Below are 23646 nucleotides of genomic sequence, written 5' to 3'. Positions count from 1 at the left end.
TAATATTCGTTATTTGTTGGGTGTTCCTCTCTCGAGATGCTCACGGTGTTCCATCAACATGACTTTAGTAATTCTCACATCCCCTCTTCGTGCTGGTCGTGGTAGCCCATCTTCTGGAAGCAGAAAACGGCACCCAGAGAAGCAGAGAGGCTCAGCTGGGATCACTCAGCCAGCCAAGGTCAGGGCCAGGTTGAGAACGTAGGTCTTCTCGTGACAGATTTCCAATCAGCGGAGTGAGACTAGATATGGCAGCCTCTGGGTTAAATGGGCGACAAGCCCATCTGGGTGTTTTTCGTGGAGATGAACTCATTGCTTACTTCTTTTTTTCCTCTTGGAGTCAGAGGTGAGAAGTGCATGCTGAACCAAAATATCTTCAAGACAATCCATCGCAGACACACTGAGGGAGGTTACCCATGGATCCCTGGGGGCCGGGGGGAGTGATAGGAAGAAATCACCTCCTTCTGCTTCTTCCAGAAGGAGTCATGGAGACTGTCTCTCTTATCTCTTTCTTCAGCCCTGAAGTATGTTTTACTGACCATTGATGACAACTGGGCGTGGAAAGAAACCATTCTATAAACTGTGCTTTGGTTCTAAAGACTGGCAAAACCACATGGGGGTCATGACAAGCCCTTGTCTTGGCTCTGCTGGGGAAGGGCGTGGGTTCAGGAAAGGAAGAGCTGGCGTCTCTAGTGCGTGTGTAGGAGGTGGTGACGAGGGTACACAGGGGAAACCCCCACATCTGGCCCACTCCGCCTGCGACTTCTTTAGGAAGGCGGAGGCGGAACTGAGTTCCAAAGCTTGCAATCCCCAGCTTCTAAGAGCCATCCTTCCAGAAGGGAGCCTGGTATTACCCTAATGGCTCCCTTGGGGAGCCCTGGGGAACCCTTGTGATTCATGTATTATAACCCGTACAAGCTCTAGGAGTTATGGAAAGTGACTGTGGCCAGATGGCATTCTCCCCGCGAGCATCTTGAGCGTGTGTTACTTTAGGAAAGAAAATAGCGTTTCTTGTCCATTGAGAGAGCAGCAGTGTAAGAGGAGGGTCCCTCCTTTGTCACATTACCGCCCTCCTGCACCCCATTCACAGCTACCATCAGACAGAGGGGGAGCAAACACTTAAATATCCCTTGCTGTGTGTTTAGACAACGCATTTTATTATTACCACATGTTACAGAAGAGGAAGTGAGGGCCCAGTGAGGTTAAGTAACTTGCCCAGGGTCACATAGCTGTAAGTGGTACAGCCAGGATTCCAGCCTGGACCGCCTGACTCCAGGGTCTTGTGTTTTAATTCACTCCCTGTCCCGCATGACCTGGCTCTGGTGTCCTTGCACATTTGGCTCCAGATTCTGGGAGAGCAATTACTTTCTTACAATAATGTCATTTCTTCCAGTACACATAGAGTGCAGTACCAGTGAGTGAACAGGTTTTTTTATTTTTCAAGGAAAAGAGGAAATTTCAGCATGCAAAAGGAGATTAGTGTCACTTTGCAGCTCCACGGGCAGCTCCACTGCTCACACACAAAGGGCCTCACCACGAGGGGGATTGTGGTCACTTGGTGACCAGCCCAGTCTCTCCCATCGGACAGCGTCAGTGAAGCTGGCCCTGAATGTGGTCAGTCTTAAGCACAGTACAAAAGTAAAGGAACCAGTTCTAATGCGGGTGCCCTCTAACTTTTCAGTCCCATCTACAGGGCTTGACCTGTCCTAGACATCTGAGGCATAGACGACATATAACCAATTATCTACCTTCAGAATGGCTGTATTGACCAGAAGGAACCAGGCCAACTTGCAGTCAACAGAGACATGTATAAATCAATACATTATGTCCATAAATACAACAGAGTCACAACAAATGATGATGGGTATAAATAAATAACGTTTTAGAGTTCTTTAAGGGGGTGAGATAGAGCAGGCTGGGACTCTGCTGGCACTGGGGAGAAGGCGTGGGATTAATTAGGGAGTTTATTGGAGCAAGTTGCAAAGATTAAAAGGAGAGGAAGATGCGCTACAGATGCTGCTTGAAAGAAGGAGAGCGAGGCATCCCTGGGCCCAGCTTGACGAATGAGCACCAGAGAAATTGAAGTCATCACCAATGATTTGAGCAAAGCACTTAACCTCCCTGGGTCCCAGATTTTCCATCTGTCAGTATGGAGAACTGAGTATTGAAATCAAGAGAATGTAGTGAAGCATTTTGAGTGCTTCAGAAGAAAAGCGTCACCAGTATGTATGTATCCTTTGGGTTAAGGAAAATCTGTTATTTGGAAGGAATGCCTGTGCCATGTGACACCTGATTTGCTCTAAGCACCACTGACTTGGACGTCTTTTGGGAAGGAAGCAATCTAAAGCATCCACATAGAAAAGATGGTAGGCGTCCAGAGCCTTGCAAGGAACTTACTTCTCTTTGGCATCAGAAAAACAGCCTGGGCTCAGCCCAAACCCAGGCTGTGTGAGCCCAGACCCAAATCTCAAATGACTGCCCATTCCTTGCTCTCCTGGTTGGCGTCAGTCAATCACAAGTGGAATCAGATGTTGCCTTGCCAACGTGACTGATATGTTTCCAGTGGAGCTCTGTTTATGTCTTGATCCTTGTTTGTGTGATGCTCTATGTTTTACAACTTGAGTCTCCAGGAATTTTTCCCATGGCTGTGCATCATTGCTTATCACCCATAACCAAATATGGCAGCTTTAAATAGGGCTGTCATTTCCCTCAATTTCACACGTTGTGATAGAATCAGGTATAGATTTCTGACACTGAGCATCTAATGGGGTTTCAGATTCAGAAAGCAACAATAAAAGTTTTTTTTTTTCTCCTGGATATCTCTCAATTTAGAGACACCGAGTGAAACAGTCATGAGTGACAGGTGTAGAATTCATGTACGTTTGCCCAGAGAAACTCGGGGGTATAGAAGTACCCCAAGAGTGGCCCAGGCTAGTGATTTCTGCTGCAGCAGGTGTGTAGCATGATGGCTCCTCTGTCCCCTGCTGGTCTCTGTGTGTGGGTTCTGCACTGTGCCTTCCCACGTCTGCCACTGGTTCTTAGGACGATGGCGAAGTCATGGTTACCTGGTGATGGATGCGGGAATATGACTAACTGGGGCCCCCGATTCTGCTGCTCTTGAGTTCTTCTTCCTGTTAGAGGATGTACATAGTGCCAGGACCAGACATGCTCAAGTGGTCTTCTCCCCATTTCTCCCCTGTTCCCTCGGTTCCCATGCTTTGTCCCTCAGGTGGTTTTATTTTCCCCGTAAATCACCTAAGTGTCCTCTGCAGCTCAAGCATGAATGCACATGAGGCAGAGAACTTGCAATTGGTATCAAAGGGAAGTTCCCTGGTTGGCTGAAGCCCAATTGGGAGAGAAAGCCAGCTTCAGACAGGCCACCCAAGAGGTCATTGTCGCACTGATGAAGGGCTGCAAGGTCCCAGAGCAGGGGCCCCATCGGCAGAGGGTAAGCTATTGACTTCTTCACTCCGCACCCTCTGGGCTGTGCCCCCAAGTGGGAGTGTAAAACTGCACCCCAAGTGCTTCGGAGATGTGCCTGCTGGCTTGCCGAGAAGGGATGGAAATCCCACCAGAAGAGAAGTTGAATACTGTGTGAATACAGTGGGGCCATGCAGAGCTATCTCCCCCAGCCCCACCCCTACCTTAGATGCTGCGGTGGGACCAGTTATGGCTACCTCGAGTTTCTCAGCATGGTCTCCATGGTCTAGCTGCCTGTGGATAACGTAAGCCCAGAAAGCTGGTTGAGATCAGCTTAGTATTGGCGTAGGTAGTTCCCCTTCAGGTTTCTGGGGACCCCAGTATAAAAATGACACACTTTGATACTGACAGGAGTTTGTGCCGTGATGGATGTGCTCTTGAACTTGAAAGTTTACCTGTTCATAGACCCCTGAGTTTAATACTGATTTTCTGCCCTGTTCGTGGACTTCCTAGATCCCTGAAATCATAAAATCACATAATTTCCGATTTAGAATGGTCCTTAGGGAGCATCTGGTCCAGTGGTTTCATAGTAAATGGAAGAAGCAAGCCTGGTGCAAGAACAAGGCGGCAGTGCGGACCCGGGGAGAGGGCCCCGTCTTGAGTGGGAAGCCACCACTCACCTCTGGCCGGTTGAGAATTAGACCCAGTGTTGCCAGATCACCCATTTTTTAAAAGCCACAAATCTGGATTTTTATGTGGAATCTCCCAATCATTGAATGTTGGCAACTGATCAAGATGGGTAGGCACCGCAGATAAACAAGTTGTCTGTGGGCTGTAGGTCGCCAGGGTATCACCTTTGATCTAGTCCAGCTCCAGCCAAGGCTGGAGAGGGGTGGGCACTTGCCCAAGACCACGCAGTTAAAGACCGGGAGGAAGCAATTTCCTGCAGAAAATCCCTGGGGCTTGGCCCCCAAGCTTTCTGTTCCTGGCTCCATCCCTTGGGTCCCACGACTCTGGCCAAGCATGTCCCTGGGCTGGGGACAAACATGCTTTCCCATAGCATCGTGGTCCTGGGCTTTGTGTCAGAAAGTGTGCATTTGAGTCCCAGCTTTTCCACTGATTAGCCGTATAACCTTGGACACATCTCTCGACTGCCCTGGGCTTTGATTTCTTCCCTGATAAAATGAAAATAAGAATCAGGCCTCACAGCACTGATTTGAGGTTTACAGGAGAAGGTCTCACTGTGTCTGAGATCACCCTGCAAACAAAATCCCAAGGATGCCTGCTGTATTAGCATCCTCCTGAGAAAGACGTGGGTGTCAGGGAGGGGTGCTAGTGTCCCATCCAGCAGCACGGACATCGGCGGCTCAGAGGTGCTTCAGAGCCCAGCCGCGCTGCCCCTGGAGGACATGGAACAGCACGTAAGAGGCACTGGGGGCTGCTCTACCTGCTCAGCACAGAGCTTCCCTCATCCTAGGAAGTGACGAGGCCCGAGCTGTTCCTTTGACTCATTTGCTGAGGTCAGGGCTGGGTAGGTGTTTCAGAGCATCCCCTGCTGTCATTTAAACCAAGCACCCATAACCCTAGGCAGCGCAATCGGACAGGACCCAGCTCACCACCCACTCTGCCCTGCCCTGCCCAAGGGCCGTTCTGACTGAGTGTGTACAGTGAATCTTGTTTTTATCTCCATTTCCAGGGACGCAGACCTGGCTATTTCTCCTTCCTGGACCCATTTTCTCCGGGCGTCTGGCTCTTCATGCTTCTAGCCTATCTGGCGGTCAGCTGCGTCCTCTTCCTAGTGGCTCGGTACACGCCTCTCCCCTTCCCTGTCCTCACACCGCCACCTCGTGTCCACCTCTGGGAACTGCACAGGAGGGGGTGGGGAGCAGGAGAGGGGCGGGATGAGAAGACTTCGGTGCCAAAGCAGAGGGATGGGAGAGGGACTCAGGACCTGGTCCTACCCATCCATCCATCCACGTGCACATCCCCTCACGCGAGCTTGTCCGAATTTGCTTCTGCACCCCTGCCTCTTACCCATCCAGTCCCCCAGCCCCCAGCCCCCTGCTGTGTCGGAGCCTCGGGAGAGAGAGAAGGGGAGGAAGGTGGTAGGAAAATCACTCCGATTAAGTACTGTGCATTTGGCTGCCCTGGCATCCGTCCCTGCCCGGATTTGCCACAAAGTGCTGAATGACAAGAAACAGAGCCTGCCAATCCGGAGAGGGGGACCGGAGGCCACGGTGGCACAGGCAAGGGAGAAGGCCTCCTCTGCAGAGGGCCTGGCCCTTCCCCAGCCCAGCTCTGCCTGTGAAAACACAGCTGCCTCGTTGAACGGGAAATGTGAAGGGGGGCTAATGGCAGGAAGGCAGGATGGAGAGAGGCCTTGGCAAGTAGTCTGAGTTGAGACAAGTGGTCCAGATCAGGGGTAGGGGAGAACAGGCATGCCCCAACCCGGCCCCATCCCTGGAGACCAGAGACTGTCCCTGGGCCTAGAGAAGAACCTGAGGCACCTCCCTCGGCTGAGTCCTCCCAGGAAAGTACACAGAGAGGGTTGTTGCTCTCTGAGGCTAAGTTGGACCAGCCTGGGCTGCAGGAGAGCCAGCTGACTCTCCAGAAGCAGAGCAAGCTCTCATGGTTCAGGGTCGCACTCAGACCCCTGCTTCCAGCTCTGTGTCCTGCTCACCATCCCAGAGGAGCGAGAACCACTCAGGGCGAGCTTTGAGAGGGCTGACAGTGGCTCTGGCCCGGCCTCTCCTCTTCAGTTTCCTTCCCCTTGGGGCCATGTGGCAGGGCTGGGTGATTCAGTAGTGAATATTCTGCGTCTGCAGGGTGTGGTCTTCCCCGAGAGCCTATCTACCCAGTGCTCAAGGGGATCCTGTGCTGGCTCTAGTTAGAAGATGGAGCCCCAAGGAACTGTGGGGCGTCTAACCTCTGCCTAGGAGGCATTGAAGCACCCAGTCCGTGCCTCTTTCAGTGGAGATCAAAGCCAAGTTCAGGAAGTTGTCCCCAACCCATGAGATCCACCAAACAGAGAAAGGCCTTGCTCACACCCTGGTCATCTTTGAGGGCCGCTGCATGTGCTGCTCGGGCGCCACCTACCCTCTTGGCCTGTAGACACTGCCCTATCAAGTATCTGTTGTCGTGACGACTGGAGAGGTGCGCGGGAGCTGGGATGCTGTCTGACACATTCCTCTCCACTTCCCCGCACTGTCTGTGGCTGCTTGGGGGGAGCCATCCCCCTGAGTCCCAGCTCCACTGCCCCACAGTTCACTCCTGCCCCCTGTGATTGAGCCCCTGTGTGGAGCAAGTCACAGCTCTCCGGTGACCTAGGGGGCCTGGAAATGCTCTTAGAGCTTGGTTTCCAGACACACATATGCACGCATACTGCCCCCCAGGATCTAGAATTAACAAAAAGAATAACCAAAAATTTGTGCAAAAGGTCTGATTGTATATCCTATATATGTGTAATATCCAAAATATCTGAGCCTAGGGTAATCTGGCCTAAGGTGGTGGCTTTCAAACAGGGTCTATGGACCGTGGAAGCTCCTGGAAAGTACAGAGACTTGGAGGGGCAGGGCAGACAGAGCCCTGGGGCCCCAATCCGTCTCCATCCAGGCCAGCTCCACTTTTCTCTTATCTATTGTACTTCTGGGTAGGATTTTAGAGGGGGCAAAAATGTTTGAAAACCACTGATCTAAGGCTGCTGTTCCCAAGCCAGCTGATATCAGAGACAGACAGGGAGCTTTTAAAAACTTGAATTTCCAAGTCTGATCATCTTAGAATCTCTAGGGATGGGGCCGGGGAACCCGTATTTTTGAAGCTTACTTCCAGTGGCCCATAGGCTTGGGAACCACCACCGAGGGGAGGCACCACGGGGAGAAGCCAGCCCCCCAAGGCCACGGAGGGAGGGAGCACATCTCGGGACGCCAGGCCAGCGCAGGCGCATTGGCCGTGTGTTCAGGAGCCAGCAGCAGCGAGGGGAATGTGGGCGAGCCCTGCAGCTCCACACGTGCAGACTAGGCTGAGCGAAGGCCGGGGACGATGATGACACCCTGTGAACACGCAGCACCGGCCCTGCTCAGCACATGCATCTCGCATCGGAGCTGGAAGGCTTTGTGCGGGAGACAGGCGGGAGCTGTTGGACAGAGGAGGGAGAGCACGTGTCTGATGGGCAGGAAGAAAGAGCAGTCTAGACATCAGAGGAGCTGCTCAGAGAGGGGCCGGCGTGAGGCTGGGAGGGACAGCGGGAGGGGGTACCCACCATGCTCACCTGGGGAGCCCTGAAAAATACTGATGACTGGCCTTACCTGGACAAATTAAATCAGAAATTCTGCGCCTGGAATCCAGGGGTTGGCATTATTTTAAAAGGTCCCAGGTGAGTCTGAAAAATAGACAGGATTGGGAACCACAGCCTGAGGGACCATCTAGGCCAGTGGTTCTCAAAGTGTGGTCCCTGGACCAGTGGCATCAGCATCACCTAGGGATGTGCAGATTCTTTGGCCTCGGCCACACTTACCTAATCAGATGCTCTGGGGGTGGGGCCCAGCAATCTGTGTTTTCATGAGCCTTTCTGGTGATTCTGACGTATGTTCGGGTTTGAGAACTACTGCTCTGGGCTGAGGGTTTTCAAATCATGGCTCTGTGGGGCCCTGGGGTCTCTCTGTGGCCACTTTGGGGGACTGGAGAAGGCAGAACAAGCAGTTCCCAGCCAGCTACCCCTTGACCTGATTTATTTTGAAAAATTTAAAATGTTTCTTTTATTAAAGAAAAACAGTGCCAGAACCTCATAGTCCAACATTCTCACTTTTCGATGGGAAAATCGAAGTCCCACAGTAGGGGAGGGGGTATTGGCTTGCCCAAGGCCATAGGCCAGCTACTGAGGTCCAGAGGTGAGGCCAAAGAGGACAACGCCCCCACGACCCCCACGTCCACCCTCCACAGCACTGGTATGTGCTCCTTTCTCCTGCAGGTTGACCCCCTACGAGTGGTACAGCCCCCACCCGTGTGCCCAGGGCCGGTGCAACCTCCTGGTGAACCAGTACTCCCTCGGCAACAGCCTCTGGTTTCCGGTCGGGGGCTTCATGCAGCAGGGCTCCACCATCGCCCCTCGGGCCTTATCCACCCGCTGCGTCAGTGGTGTCTGGTAAGACCCCCGGTCCTCGGATGAGCCCTGATCCAGCTTCGGGTGGGCAGGAACCTCGGCTCTACCTTCTGCCTGCTCAGAAGGTTTGGGGACAGTGGGTGGGCCCCCTTTAAGCCATCTTATCTCCCTCCCCATTCTCTGCCGCGGAGGTCTGGATGCAGAGGGAAGCCAAGGCAGGAAAGGAGACTGAGTGAGAATATGCCTTGAAAGCCCACACCAAAGCTGTTGTAACTTCCTGACCTGAAAATGACCAGCAGTTAAGGGGTGGGGCCTGCAAACGCATATGCAGATTTATGCAAATATGAACTTGTAGCAGCCTGGCCCTGAGGGAGGAATCCAAGCCCCTGCCACATCGCCCCCTCTCCAACCACTTTCTGGAGCTATGTTCCTCTGCACCTGGCTCTGGGGGCCTGCTGGACCTGTCTATCTCACCGGAGGGGGGACAGCGGGTGGGGATGCAAGCTCTTAGTCACTCACATTTGGACAGGACCTTGGAGAGAGAGTTAATAGCATGCTCCATGTAGGCAGTCAGCCAGCCTCTGCCTGAAACGCCCTTCTCCTCTTGGCTCAGACAGGTCAAAAAACATGATGGAGTGATTCGATGTGTGGGAAAGCTCTTCGAAACCTGGAAGAGCTACTTAGCTGTGTGGACGAATCATGCTATTAGATTGCTATGGGGTGGGGGGAGGGCATGAAATATCAGTGTAGCCTTGAGAGGTGAGTTCCCCATCCTCCCTTAAAAACCTACTGTCGGGTTTGGTGTCACAGCTTATAGGACTTCCAACCTTGGTTCTCTCCCCTCCTTCTCAGCCTGTGCAAGCCAGAGGGAAAAGGAAAGGGCATGGGTGCTGGGGACAGAGGGTGACCTGGACAGTTCTGGAGGAGCCACCGCACTGAGTGATCGGGAGGTGGGAACACAGCTGGGACGGTGACCGCTTCCCAGCTGGGGTTTTTGTTTTCCCTGGTAAGTGACAAATCCAGTAGGATCTTAACCATTTGAGCAAAGTGCTCACCCACTATCAGATAGTTGCCTGGGGTCACTGAGCAGATTACCGTGGGGAGCTGGGTCACACGTTCCCCAGCAGAATAGATGGTCTCGGCAGGTATCATCTCAGAGCTCCCTCGAGATGCAGGAAGTCTGAGCAGAAACCTGGAGATGAGCAGAAGTCGGCTGTAGGTCTTGATCCCTCTCTACCTGGGCTTTTCGTTCCCATGCGCTGCATGTAGGCCCCATTGCCTGAGTCTGTCACCTGTCAGCTCCCGCCCCCTGGGATTCTCTCCTCCAGAGACCGGCTGCCCTGGCGCTGAAGAGGACCACCTGCCCTGCAGGCTGCCAGCCCTCAGCCCACCGGCTCAGCAGTGCTTTCAAAAGCTGGCTGGGGTCCTCTGCCCCAGAGCGTGTGTGGGAGGGGGGCTCAGCCCTCCCCAGCCCCGATCTGGCAGTGTCAGTGTGCCCCTCTGCCTCCCGGAGTTCTTGGTTGTTAAACCAGGGCCTCTGTTTGGTTGGCTCCCTGGGGAGTGGAAGGTCAGAAAACAGGGCATTGGTGGCCTACCTTGGCATCCTCATCCAGAGCAAGTGACAGAAAATGCCATGTTGCTAACGAAAATGCCAGCTTTACAAGTGACAGTGCCCCTTTTGCACAGCAGCAAGTCCCCACTGACCCCTCCGGAGAAAGTGTGGGCGTGATTTGCTTTCTTAGCAGAGGCGATGGGCTTGCCCTGAGCCACCTACGTTCTCTGAACCATCCCTTGTGACCAGTGGCATGAACAGCCACACAGCTGCCCAGGGTGGAACAGACGCCAGCACGGCCGTGGGGCTCGGGGAACCTCCCCAGCCAACTCTGAGTTCATGTCCACATCCAGGGCTCATTAACCTCCAGTGATGGAGCAGAGCAGCTTCTAGATTCTCGCCTCCACCTGGGGACCCTCACCCCCACCACCCCAGCCTCCTCTGGGGGAATGGTCATGAGAAACAACTTGCAGGAGAGTGTGAGAGCCCAGGCAGGAGCCAGGAAAGCAGGCTTTGAGGATGGAGGGTCACCCGGCCCTTACAAGTCACCCACAGGGAAGGTGGCCAAATGATTTGCACCATACTCAGTGCAGGGACCTGTCTCTGCACATCTCTGTATCTCACATTCGTCTCATCCTTTACAGATTATTAGTCACTAGTGGCATATTATCTCATTTGATCTCAAAACTTTTCAAAGACAGGCGGAGCAGGCATTATGATCTCTGTTTATTAGACAAGCGCACGAGCTCAGAGGCGGCGTGTGGCTTCTCCCCAGAGTCTCATAGGCGGAACTGGACAAAGCTGGAACGAAAACCAGATCCCTTACTGGTGGTCTGGCACACGGATCTGGTGGTCTGGCATGTGGGTGCACCTATCGAGTTGGCAGATACTCCTGTCCCTTCACTTCAGCCTGCAGGAGTTATTGGACACGGTGGCAAAGGAGGCAGTGGGACTTCCTGCTCGTGAAAACCCACCTGAAGCTGCTGGCAGCTGCGTCCCGTGGCAAACACGATGCCTGAGTTGGCAGTGTCTTTGTAATGAGTGAGGGCTCATTAATTCAGACTCCACTGATTCAGAATTTGGCGATCATCCAACCGCAGTTGTGCTTACATATATCTTTGAACCCCTATAAACAAATGGATTAGGAAGCAGCTCCGTGCTGCTGCCCAGATGGTAGAAGTCTTGTTTAACCTACTTAAGTGAACAAACTGGTTTTAATGACTTTAGCATGCATGCTGTCCGCGTTGCAAAGCTATTCTAATTGTAAATGAGTTCAATCTACCCCATAAAACAACCTTCCATCTCGAAGTAGTATGACCATTGCAAAAGTGTGTTCTAATACTAACTTCTCAGCCATTCAAAGGTGCTTTTCACCAGCTCATCTTGAAGAGTTGCTGCCCTGACGATTCGCAGAACTGGTTTTAGAATACGAATGTATCACTGTGTTACTTGGCCACGTTGCTTTGCTTCTCTGGGTCTCGGTTTCCTCATCTATAAAATCGGGATAAGAAGTTCACCTCCCTGAGTTGCGGGGCGGACACAGGGTAGTGGGTGTGGCCTCGTGGCAGGTGCTCAGTACATGGCGATGCTCTTCGGAAGGTTGGCTGCATCACGAGGAGGCCGGGGGAGCCATCCCAGCTCTACTCTGAACGGAGTCCCCAGAGCTGGCACCCTTAGCTCATTCACTAGCTCACCATCTCCCAAGCTGTCTCATGATCATGGGCATGCTTCTTTTGAGTAGTAACCCAATAATCAAGGAAACAAGAAAAAGAAACCCACTGTCGTCTTCCAGGCAACACTGTTCACCTCTGCTGACATCATATGCCCTGACTCTTTTCTCTTTCCCCACTAAGCAGAGAGCTCCTTCATAAGAGGGTCACCTGGTCTCTCCCATGTCGCAGCAGGACTGGGGATGGGGGCTAAGACTCCTGGGAGGGCCCGGGCAGTGATGGCTTCCTGGTCTTTTCCTACACAGGTGGGCATTCACACTGATCATCATCTCATCCTACACGGCCAACCTGGCAGCTTTCCTGACCGTGCAGCGCATGGATGTGCCCATTGAGTCAGTGGATGACCTGGCTGACCAGACCGCCATCGAGTATGGCACGATTCACGGAGGCTCCAGCATGACCTTCTTCCAAGTAAACCCATACGGCGGCTCGCCAGCATCGGGCATTGGGCAGATTACAGTGGAGATGTTTGTCCGCTGGAGATAAAAGCATCTTGCCTAATCCCATTAGCCGTTTTGAACACCCAGCTTGATGGTTCTCATGGGGCTCATTTTCCCCCTACTCCACAAAATACCCTGGAACGAGGTCCCCGAAGCACTTTGGTTTAGTATTAGCCTTGTCCCAAAGCGCTGTACATGAATGATTAGTGGTACCTGAGATGATTTTAGTGGTAGAACTATTTTTTAATTGCAATAGTTTCATATTTATTTTAATGAGTACTAGAAAAGAAATATGCAGCGAATCTAACCTGTTCTTTTCTTTATATCACTGCGTAGCATGAGGCTAACATTTGCATTTAAATTTTTTAAGACGGCTAAGTTTTATAAGTACTACTTAGCCAAAGCAAGGTTGGAATAATATACCAATGACTGAAGCGTAAGAAACTCTGGGTTAAGCTGAACGGGTTTCATTGATCCCAGACTAGAGAGGTCTCAGATCGGGTTTCTGAGATTCTCTGAGATTCCCTTGTGAGGCTCAGGAGCACCCCTGCCACAGTGGTGACTGATCACCAAGGCTGACAGCTGGGTCGGATACTGGAATCATCTCCATTTGCTTCTTCTAGGGAAGCCAATTCCCCCGGAGTTAAGGGGTGTCCAACCAACCAAAGACCCTAGAAGTTCATTTTCATGTGAAACAAGTCCAAGGCCTTCAGTTTTGTTTCCCATATCAGTCTCAGTTCTGTTTGCTGTTGCAAACGCAGGGCTCGGGTAGACCCCTAGAATCCTCTCCGTCTTGTTATTATCTGTAAAGTAGAAGCCAGTGCTGGATATGTGATTGGTAGATGGGCTCTGGGCTGACAGAGGACAGCTGGCCCTGCTCCTTCAGCTGATGTCCCTTGGAAGTCCAGAGTGAACCCGGGTTCAGTGTCTCCACGCTGGAGGAGAGCGGAGGACACGGCCAGAATTTCCATTCTCACTTGGGTCAGAACATGCAGTTGGCAACGGAAGACCTCTGGAGGGTGGATGAGGCAAAACAATTATTGAACCAGTAGGCCGTTCACAGCGCCTTCGGACCCTGTTCCTTCTCTGTCTTTCTGCAAAAGTGTCGAAGCACAGCTCTCTCCTCCTGCCGTTAAAGCGGTGGCAGCTGAGAGATGGCAGGGAGAAGGTTCTTGGCCATCACAAGGGGGACTGAGGAGCAGAAGGGGCAGACTTCTCAGTCTAAACCCCTGCTTCCTCCCTCTTTTCCCAACCCGCTGGCTTGTGCTCTTTCCCCAGAACTCCCGCTACCAGACCTACCAGCGCATGTGGAATTACATGTACTCCAAGCAGCCGAGCGTGTTTGTGAAGAGCACGGAGGAGGGGATCGCCAGGGTGTTGAATTCCAACTACGCCTTCCTCCTGGAGTCCACCATGAATGAGTACTACCGGCAGCGCAACTGCAACCTCACCCAGATTGGGGGCCTGCTGGACACCAAGGGCTATGGGATCGGCATGCCCGTCGGTATGCGGGAGAGCGGCGGCCCCGCGGGTAGCTCCGCCCAGGCAGGCTCCGGCGCCGAACCCCGGCCCCTGTTCCTAGAGCCCGTCTAACGGGGGCTTGAGGCGGGCATCCTCTTTTGGTTTTCTTTTTATTAATAGACTTTATTTTTTTAGAGCAGTTTCAGGTTTATAGCAGAACTGAGCAGAAAATACAGAGTTCCCACATAGTCCCCCCACACACATAGATATACTCCCCTACCCTCAACATCCCCCACCAGTGCGGCATATTTGGTACAATTGATGAACCAACATGGGCCCATCATTATCAACCAAATTCCATAGTTTACATTAGGGTTCACTCTTGATGTTGTACGTTCTATGGGCTTTGACAAATGCATAATGACACGTAGCCACCACTATAGTACCGTACGGAATAGTTTCATCGCCCTAAAAATCCCCTGTGCTCCATCTATTCATCCCTCCCTCCCTCTCCCCAAACCCCTGGCATTCTTGAGTTGTTTGTTTTGTTTTGTTTTGTTTTTAAAAAGCAAACCCACATACTTCCAGTCATCAGTGGTCAGTTCTCAATTCTTGCTTCCTGAAGGGTGAATTGACTAGTTATTAACTGATTAATTATTGAAGGGCACATGGATGCCCTTGGTGGGTTCTTTCGGCCTTTTGTTCTCCCCACCTCCCGCTTCCTGCCCTTTGGCCATTTCTCCGTCAGTTGACACCTCTTCTAGTGGTGGAAAGGGACATAGTAGGACTCAAGTGAGGTAATTTTGCTATTAGTGTCTCTGGGGAATGTTTTACTACGAAAGGGGACTGATGTGATTCGAGGAGGTGGCTTTCCAATCATCTGTGGGTCTGACGGATCTCTTGACTCCCAGTCAGCATAGGTGGCGGAGGATGGGCGGGAAAGCCCTGATATTCTGCTTGCTGACCATGCCATCGGCTCGTTATTGGAGGGTAGAGAAGTCTGGCTTCCAGAAAGGTACTCCAGCTGTGCTTTCTAAAGGAATATTCCTACTTTAGGCCTTCCCCTGCTGATGGTCCCTCTACCAGAAGGTGCAGGGGAACACTTTTACTGCACATGATGATTGTGGAGGAGATCTGAAAATGTTCCCCAGGTGATCTGGACTTGCACCCTTCCTCCACCCACCATGGAGAGCCACGTTGCAGAGGGCCATCCCTGTCCAGGGATGACCTCAAGTGTGTCCTGCTCGAGGCAGCAGAGGAACAAGCAGGCATCGAAGCCATCAGATCATGTGGGGAAATTGATACAGAGATTGATGTGGTCTGTGCATCTTTGTTGTTACCCTATACACCCCTATCTTGATCGTTGCCTAACTCAGAACTCTCTAAATTATAGACCTCTTTTATACCTGTGTTGTGTGAAGGGCATGGATTGGAGTCAAGCAGACCTGAGAATGCGCCCCTGTTACTGGCTGTGGGACCTTGGATGGGTTATTTAACCTCTCTGAGTCTCAGTTATCTCATTTGTAAAATCAGCTTACTAATAGCTACCTCACAGCATTACGATGAAGGTTAAACCCAGTAATCTGGTCAGGTGCTTACCAAGTGTCTCACACTTGGCCTGTTTTGGGGAACATCACTGCCCTTCCCATCTTTTCCACTGTTCCCTATGATATTTGATAAAAGCAGATGACTTCTTAAAGGCTGATCAGAAACGAAGCCAGTGAACAGAGGCAATCACATGGTTCATCCTTGAACTCTGTCAATTCTGACACTAGCAGCTCTGTAAACCAGAGGCCTCACTCTGGGCACCTGCGTACTCTCCACTGAGCATCATATTTCATTGATTCCATTAATATTACAGATAATGGGCCCCTCTGAGAAACTTACTGGCTGACATTTTGTTTCAAGATGGTGGCGTGAACTACAAAATGAACTTAAGGTGCACCTTGGTAATGCTCTGGCAATTTAACAAATTTAACTGAAATGTCAAGTGCTTCCAAAGTTTTCAAGGAACAAATCTATAGAGAGTTGACATAAAGCAGCCTGGCTCTAGACATTTTCATCGATCACCAAGGAAAAGGGGAGGGAAATGCATTTGGTCCAGAACAGGTGTTTCCACATGTGTTTTCTTATTTAGTCTTAGGTAGATGTGGTCCTTCCCCTAGAGGATAGAACTGAGACTCAGAGCTGATAAGTTACTCGTCCAAGGTCACAGAATGAGTAGACAGAGAAGCTGGGCTTGAGCCTGGAATGCTTGTCTCCAAGACCAGCATTTCACTCCCCAGACCGTGTTGCCACATGGGTCCACCAGCTCGACAGGCCAGGACAGACGGGGAAGGTGAGCTGTGAGCTAGCCCAGGTTTTTCGATCAGGCAGAGAAGAGCATCGCACAGTCCACTGATGAGACAGAATTTAGGTCCAGGGAAGTCAAGCATGTGTGTCATACTTAAGTGGTAAGTAAGGGCGTGGCTAGAGAATAAGCAATGTGGTTGGACCCAGGAAAATTGAAACAGAACAAAGAATGAGGTGAAAAGTCAGGGAGTTTAGGTGCTAAGTAGGCAAACGTGGAGTAGGCAGAATAATCCTTTCCTGGGGCCTCTGATGTGCTGTTGAAGTTGGGTTGGAGATGCCTTGAAAACTGCTTGAAATGCTTGTTGGGCTGGACAGTTGTCTCTACACCTGGAAGGTTCATTAATCTCACCCCCTAACCGCATCCGTTAGGTCAGGAGGCCATCACGGCAGATGTGCGTTAAGTGCCTACTGTACACGAGGTGCTGCAGGCTGGGGGTTTGTATGTCCCAGCATCGTCATAGCTCCAGCAGGGAAGGCTCTATCCATGGAGTCACCATGGGCTGTTAAGAGTCCTGAGCGATCTGGGAATGGATCTAATTCCTTAGCTGTCAAAGTGCAGTCCGTGGTCCAGTGGCAAGGTACCACCTTGGAGCTTGTGAGAAATGCAGAGTCTCGGCCCCGACCCAGACCCACTGAATCAGAGTCTGCAGGTGGACGAGATTCGCAGGGGATTCCTGTACGTGTGAACGTTTGAGAGCATGGGTCTATTTGTTCCGGCCTCTGCCTGTATCCTTCACGAGAGCCCTTTTCCCTGGGGCCTCTGTCCACATCAGGCCTTCACAGAGCTTGGGCGAGAAAACTGGGCAGCTGAGTGGATTCCCAGCCTCCTGGCAGCTTTTTCTTCATGATCTCAGGCCTCGGCCTGTGCTGGGGCATCGAGTTTTCCACGGTTTCATTTAAGCCTGTTTTTGTGATTAAACCTAAATTCCAGAACCAAAGCTCCTTGACCATATTCCGTTCTGAAAATTAAAAAAAAAAAAAAAAAAAGAATTGCCCTCAACGGAAGCCTTCTGTTAAGGAGGGAGGGAGGCGTGGTATAAACGGGGTGACGGACGGGGCAGCTGTGAGGGCTGCGGATGCCCCAGACCCGTTCTCTGCACAGAAGCAGGAGAGGAAGCCTCCACCCGCTCTCGAGGGCTCTTCTCTCGGATGGTGGCAGCTCCGAGTAAACCACTGTCGGGTGTTAACATAGTGAGAGTTACAAGTGCCTGAGAAACTAATTTAAATGAAGTAGGGAATAAACAACTGGCTGACTGAGAGGTTTGTGTCCCAGAATGTTTCCCTCCTTGGCCTCCTGGAGGCGGGCGGATGGGGAACATGGCAACCAGCTTCGCGCATTAACTCACATAGAAGGTGGTGGCGCCCAGATGGGGAGGTGGGTGGCACAGCTGCCGGAAGGCTGTCACTTGACGCAGGCAGGCAGGGCTCTTGGCCATGGACTGGGCATCCCAGCCAGTGTGGAGAGAAGGAAACAAGAAAACTCCTGAGTGTGCCCTGTGTGGACCCAGAACTCGCTCCTTTCCACGAAGAGTCCTCGGTGTGGGCGAAGTGGAGAGAGCACGCCTGCGGGGACCCCTCTGTCACTCCCCTCCTATGTCACAGGGCAGGGTGGCAGGGAGGTTTACCAGGAAGGGAGCTGTGTGATGCAGACGAGGGCGCTCACCTCCTGTGTCCCGGACTCTCCTGTGACCCACAGGCTCGGTCTTCCGGGACGAGTTTGACCTGGCCATTCTCCAGCTGCAGGAGAACAACCGCCTGGAAATTCTGAAGCGCAAGTGGTGGGAAGGGGGCAGGTGCCCCAAGGAGGAGGACCACAGAGCCAAAGGTAAGGGCCTCCCCTCCTGCCTGGGGACCAGAGCTGCTCGTCTCCAGTGCCCGAGTTCCAGGTAATGACTGCTCGGACATGTGGAGAGCAAGCCTCGGAAGGGCCAGGCCGGGACTGGCTGGGATCAGTCCTGCCCTGGAGTCTTGGCTCCCACTGGCTCACAGGTCCTAGAGACCCAACCTCCACCGTGTTTCCAGAGTCCACCTCCGCCCCAACACCACCTCTTCCACCGGGCTCTGCGTGGCCTATCGCATGGCTTATCATAGCCTGGTCTCCTTTCCTTATTCGCGCCCCTCGGCAGTCTGTTCTCCACCAGTAGCCAGAGGGATTCTTTTTAAGACCCACATAAGATTGCAGCCTTTCCCTGGATCAACCTTCCAGTGACTTCCCATCTCACTCAGAACAAAATTCAACCTTTCTGTGGCCTCCAGGCCCTGCCTATTGCTCCCTTGGCCTCCCCCTTTTCCTTCTGTTCCCCGAGCCTCCCAGCCTGCTGCCTCCTCGAGGCCTGCACGCTGCCCCTGAGGACGCCCCGTTAGAGAGGTCTTCCCCCGCAACCCCGCTCACCTCGGCTCTGCTTTATTTTTCTTTTTGGAGCTTATCGCTCCCTGACATGATGCTTTCTATTAATTTATTCACTTTCTGCCTCTTCTATCAGAACGTAAGTTTTACGAGAGCAGCGTTTGTCTCCCCAGGGCTGTCGACAGGGCCTGGCACGTGAATATTTTATTGAATGAGTGAATGAATGAATGGGTCTTAAATCCAGCTGGATGAAAAGCAGTCGCTGACGGACCCGTGTAGTTAGGAGTGCCGAGGGTCCCTGAACACCCAGCATTTTCTGTAGGGGGAACATACAGCCTGGTGTGTCCAGATAGTCTTGGGTTACACCTGTCGTAGATCGGTTAATGCCTGTTCGTTATTTTTAGCATGCCCTTTCATCCTCAAAATGTCCTGGTTTGGACAATAAATCATATGGTCAGCCTAGTAACCTGCCGCAGCCTTGCTAAAATATGCAAAGAATTTACCTACACACGCTCTACCCCTGGAGGCAGCTGAGGAGTAAAATGAATGATCTGTGTGCCTGGCTCCCCGCTCAGCATGAATGATTACCCAGGATGAGACAGTGAAGTGGTGTCTTTGTGCTTCTAATTGTCTCCGTGGGGATCTTGATCCCGCAAGGGGAGGGCTGGGGGATGCGAACCTGCGGGGGCAAGCCCGTTGTAATTTAGAAGAAGCATTGCCCCTTCTCTGGTGGGAGCCCAGGGAGGCCACACGCTTCCTGGCTGTCCAATCCCCAAAGGTCAAACGTGGAGGAGACTAACTCTGTTTGTTGGGAAGGAAAAAGAAATGGGGGAGGTACAGAGAAAACTATCCAGAGACTTTTGTGGGTTTGAGAGATTCAACTAGATGTTGAAGATGCCTAGGACCAGAATAGGAAAGGAAGGGGGGAGGGGGGCGTCCAGGCAAGAGGCACCTGGTAGAACATAGCGGTCACACTCAGAAATTGGTTTGGGTAAGTAGGAGGAGGCTGGAGTGAAGAGGGCATTGAAAACCAGGTGAAGGCATTTGGACTGCAAACCAGTGTGTCTCAAACTGTCCCGTAGAAGGAATTAATGACAGAGGAAACTAAGTTTGCCCTCTTGGGGATCTGGGGACACAGCCTAAAGCAGCCCAACATGCCTGGAATTTCCTTAAAGTCTTCTGTGTTGTCCTAAAAACACATGTGAATTTTACACTTTACTACATAATACAGGCATGTTTATTTAATGTCCTTACACCTCAGCAGAGACAATGTTCTTAGAAGCCATGGTTTTTGATTTGCTAGAAAAGGATTTTGGAATACAGAAGGCCAGGACCTGAAGGAAGCTTGGCTTAAACTTGACACTGGAAGTTTAAAGAGCCAGGCCGCCTGGTCTGCAAGGCAGAGAAAAGGGGCCCTGGTGGGAGCAGAGAGCTTCTGAGCAGGAAAGGATACGTGAGAATGTGGAGTGTCCCTGCAAAGGAGCCTTGTGCCCCGCTGGGAGATGGAGAAAGGCAGACACAACTCCTAGATTCGTGGGGAATTCCAGGAGGTTAAGAGATTTTTGCTTGCTCCTGAAGTTTGGCATGCCCCAGAAATATGTGTCATGCTGCGGTAGAGTGAGGGCATGAGAGATGGCACATGGGGACCCAGGACAGAGAGGGCCCTGCATTTTCCTGGGTCCCAGACAAGGATATTGGAAATCTAAGTGGAATCTAGCCTTAAGACCAGACACCTAAACCTCCCACCCTCCTGACACATAATCTCCTTCCCACCCTGAGACCTGAAATACATCCAGGAGGGAAGGGGGAACAGGGAAAACATGGCATTAACTGAAAGTGAACCTGAAATTTAAACAGAAAGAAATCTCTATGTTTTTGGCAATCAGGTGGAAATAGGAGTTTGAGATAGAAATTAGGTACATTTATAGAAAAATTAACTTGTAATTTTTGCAGAGTGGTTGGTTTGGGAAATTCTTCCCCATCCCACAGAGGTTTAGGAAGACGGATTGGACAGCAGAATTTCAGGATGGATGAAGAGGGGAGACAGGGAAGATGGAAAGGAGTGAGCATGAGGCTTCTCTCCTCTCAGCACTTGGAGACCCAATGGTCCCTGGCAAGGAGAAGAGAACTGAGCAGATGAAGAGGGGAAATGAACAGCGGAAGTCATCCTGCCCAGGTCCCACGTGCTTCAGAGGATGCTAGGGTTCTATCAACTAGCTGATGTTCACTTGCCTCTGTGCAGTTGTCCTTTGCAATGAGAGGGTGAGCTGTATCACTAAGCGGTGATGTCCAAGAGGGGGCTGTCTGAGAGATGCTGTGCAAATCACCCTAAGAGCCAGGGCTTGGGCTGCCATCCCAGCCACAGCATCTAGCGCCAGTTTAATGCAGTGGCCCCAGTTCTGCCGTGGCTGAAACCCAAACAAACATTACTCAGACAGGCTAAAAGGCTTTCCGGCTGAGCAAAAGTCCCCGTGAACTCCCCCAAGCCAGACCAGAAGCCCTAGCCTGGAAGGAACGGAACTGCTGCTCGGTCTCTGACAAATTAGCCGTCAGACTCACGGAGTGTAACTCACTGTGCAAGAGACCCCCATCCCGTGGCAGGAGGACAGGCTCAGCAAGACCCAGAAGATCTCTTCCCCCAAGTCTTTCACGGTGGTCAGGAAGGGAAGCACAGGACTGTGTTTTCCTTGGGTCTCAAATTGAACAAGAGCAGTCATTTTCATTTGCTTTCCAATGCAACTGCTGAGGGATCTTTTTTTCCGTGATTGGAATCAGTTGGCTTCCAGATGTGCCTAAAGGAAGGAGGGGGAGACGGAACACGCAGGAGGGATGGAGGTGAAGGGAACCGTGTGTGTGTGGGGGGTCATTTTCTCAGAGACCTCCGAGAGTGACATCAATTAGAAGCTAGCAGACGATGTGTGGTGCCTCACGACGTAATCCTCTTCTACTTTGTTATCCTATTAAAATGTGAGAATTTCAGAGAAGAGGATCTGACTCTACCCCACTTCTAATCCAATATTACAGCTCCTGCATCACTGCCAAATTCCAGAGAAGAATCCTAACATTGGGATGATGCCACCGATCCTGAGTCTTTTTGCCAGGTCTCACTTGGCGCTGGTGAGAACCACAACATTACCCCTTCACTTCCTCTCCCCCTATTTCTTTCCCTGCCTCTAGCTCAGTGACCGTCTCCCCTCATACGCAGCTGAGAAACGAAATGGCAGATCATGTGGAAGACTGGAGAATTACAAAAAGAAGCAGGCTTCATTCCAAGCTGCTTCATTTTCTTCTGCCTTGCCTTTTCAAAAACATTTATTTTATTTATTTTCTCACCATCTCCTATAAAAAGAAATATCGCTAGCCACTCGCAGATGCCAGCATCCCAATTCAAGGGGATTGGATTACCGAAGGCTTTGCAAAACAATCGCCAGACAAAAAGGTAGTCGGTGAATTCCAAAGAAATTAAATACTTTTATCTTGAAAAACAGGCTCACAATCAGGCTTCAAAGGAACATAAATATACCACCAGGCTGTGAAAATCAGGGTCCTCTTTCAAGGATGGAAAAGAGGCTGGTGGCGTTGACTCACAAAGTCCTTAGAGAGCAGGAAGTTTGCTGTCTGGCATAGCGGGAATGAAAATGTGAGACATCTTAGCGAGAGTGGGGGCCAGTGATGAGGGGGTGGGGCAATTCTGGGGACATGTGCCTCTCTCTTTCTTCTCTGGGGACCCAGCACTATTATCCTGGTTCTCTGGTTTCTCTGGAGAGAGCCAGGACTGGAAACCTGAATATGGGAGTTTAGATAGTGTCTCGAAGGGATGTTTGCAGAGGAAGCCTCTTCCTAATCAAATTAGATTGTGGAGAGACAGAGAAACTCAGGGGTGGGAGCCAGAAAGCCTGATCAGAAACAGAGGCAAACTGCGACCCGGTGTGTCTGCATCAAAGGAGGTCAGCAATTATAAAGACGGCAGCCCCACTTTGTCTGGAAAGTGAGCCAAAATTAAGTCAATAAATCATTGATTCAAATATTTGATGTAATGTTCCCAAGGAGAGAAAGGGATTTTATAAGTGGAATTAATGGCTTATCCATAGGACCCTCTTTTCCAGTGACTCTGGGGTGTGGGGTCCTAGGAATGAACTCAGTCATCCGGGAGCCAGGCTGGGTTCTGTAATTGCACCCCCACCACGTGAGGGGCCATGAGGGACCCCAGTTCTGGGGAGAGGCGGGGTAGGGTAGGGATGAGGGCTCAGGCTCTGGCTTCTGTTTGGCTCTGGTGCTTGCCAGCCATGGGGCCCTGGGCAACTTTACCTGATTCTAGGACCTTGGTTCCTTGTCAGGAAGATGGAGGTAAAATGTGACAACTGTTAAGATGGAATGAAAAGGTTTAGGCTGGTAAGCTCGGTCATAGTAAACATTCACAAAGGGCAGCTCTATTTCTATAAACATTAGCTGGGCAGTCAGGTTTATCTAGATTTCACATCTTAGCTCCAAAGGCCTGGGCAAATTTCTGAAGTTATCTGAATTTTGTGTTTCTTTAACAGTAAAATGCTCTTCCAGTGGGCCTTCTTTATGGTATTTTTGATGATAATTGAATGAGATAGTGAATGTTTCTTTAAAAATGAGACGTTTGAACTCATATTTTGATAAATTGTGAAGTGCCTCTCCCAGAACTTGTGTTTTGATAAATTGCAGAATTTATCAGATGCTTCTCCCATCCTTCATATGTTCTGGGTCCCTGTCCCTACTCTGTCACTCTCTCCAGAATCTGCTAGGTCTAGTCAACAGATGTCACAGTGAATACAAGAAGAAATGGCAAACTTAGTGTTCCACAGGCCTCAGCAGCACAAACGTGACAAGTCGCTTTATGGTTTCTGGGAAGGTCCCACGTGGGCACGTGAAGTTGCCATTTACAACAGATAAGTCCGTGGAGATGGGACCGTTTAATGTATTTACGTGGATGTAGATGAATGTGACTCTGAAATTGTAAGTGCTTTAAAGTCATGTTGATCAAAAAGTGCATGTTCTTGTCAGATGTTTTCGATGTGGAATATCGCACAGAACTTCAGCGCCAGGCACAGCGCTTAGTCCCTGGAAGCTCCTTAAGAAAGGTGTGTTGACTGACGTCAAAGACTGGATTCACTGTCCCTTGGCAGGATTGTGACACCAGTCTCTCCTCTCTCTGCGCCTGCTTCTGTGGCTCCTGTGGCCTCTGCCTCTTTGCTTTTCCTGTTCAAAGGAGCTTCCCTGCA

At 51.2% G+C, this 23646-nt stretch overlaps 1 protein-coding gene across 2 annotated transcripts in view; it reads left to right on the top strand.

Annotated features, from left to right (window-relative positions):
• GRIK4 (glutamate ionotropic receptor kainate type subunit 4) overlaps positions 1-23646 on the top strand; it is a 388102-nt gene that overhangs the window by 355593 nt on the left and 8863 nt on the right. For both annotated transcript variants that reach the window (XM_072953873.1, XM_072953874.1), the window contains 5 exons: positions 5114-5223; positions 8384-8557; positions 12043-12208; positions 13516-13741; positions 17747-17875. In XM_072953873.1, coding sequence (XP_072809974.1) covers positions 5114-5223; positions 8384-8557; positions 12043-12208; positions 13516-13741; positions 17747-17875 — 805 coding nt within the window. The remainder of the gene's footprint in view (positions 1-5113; positions 5224-8383; positions 8558-12042; positions 12209-13515; positions 13742-17746; positions 17876-23646) is intronic.

Source organism: Vicugna pacos, chromosome 33 (assembly GCF_048564905.1).
Source record: "Vicugna pacos chromosome 33, VicPac4, whole genome shotgun sequence".
Taxonomy (NCBI): Eukaryota; Metazoa; Chordata; class Mammalia; order Artiodactyla; family Camelidae; genus Vicugna; species Vicugna pacos.
The sequence above is the reverse complement of the archived record's forward strand: the minus strand, read 5'-3'. Positions and strand labels throughout refer to the sequence as shown.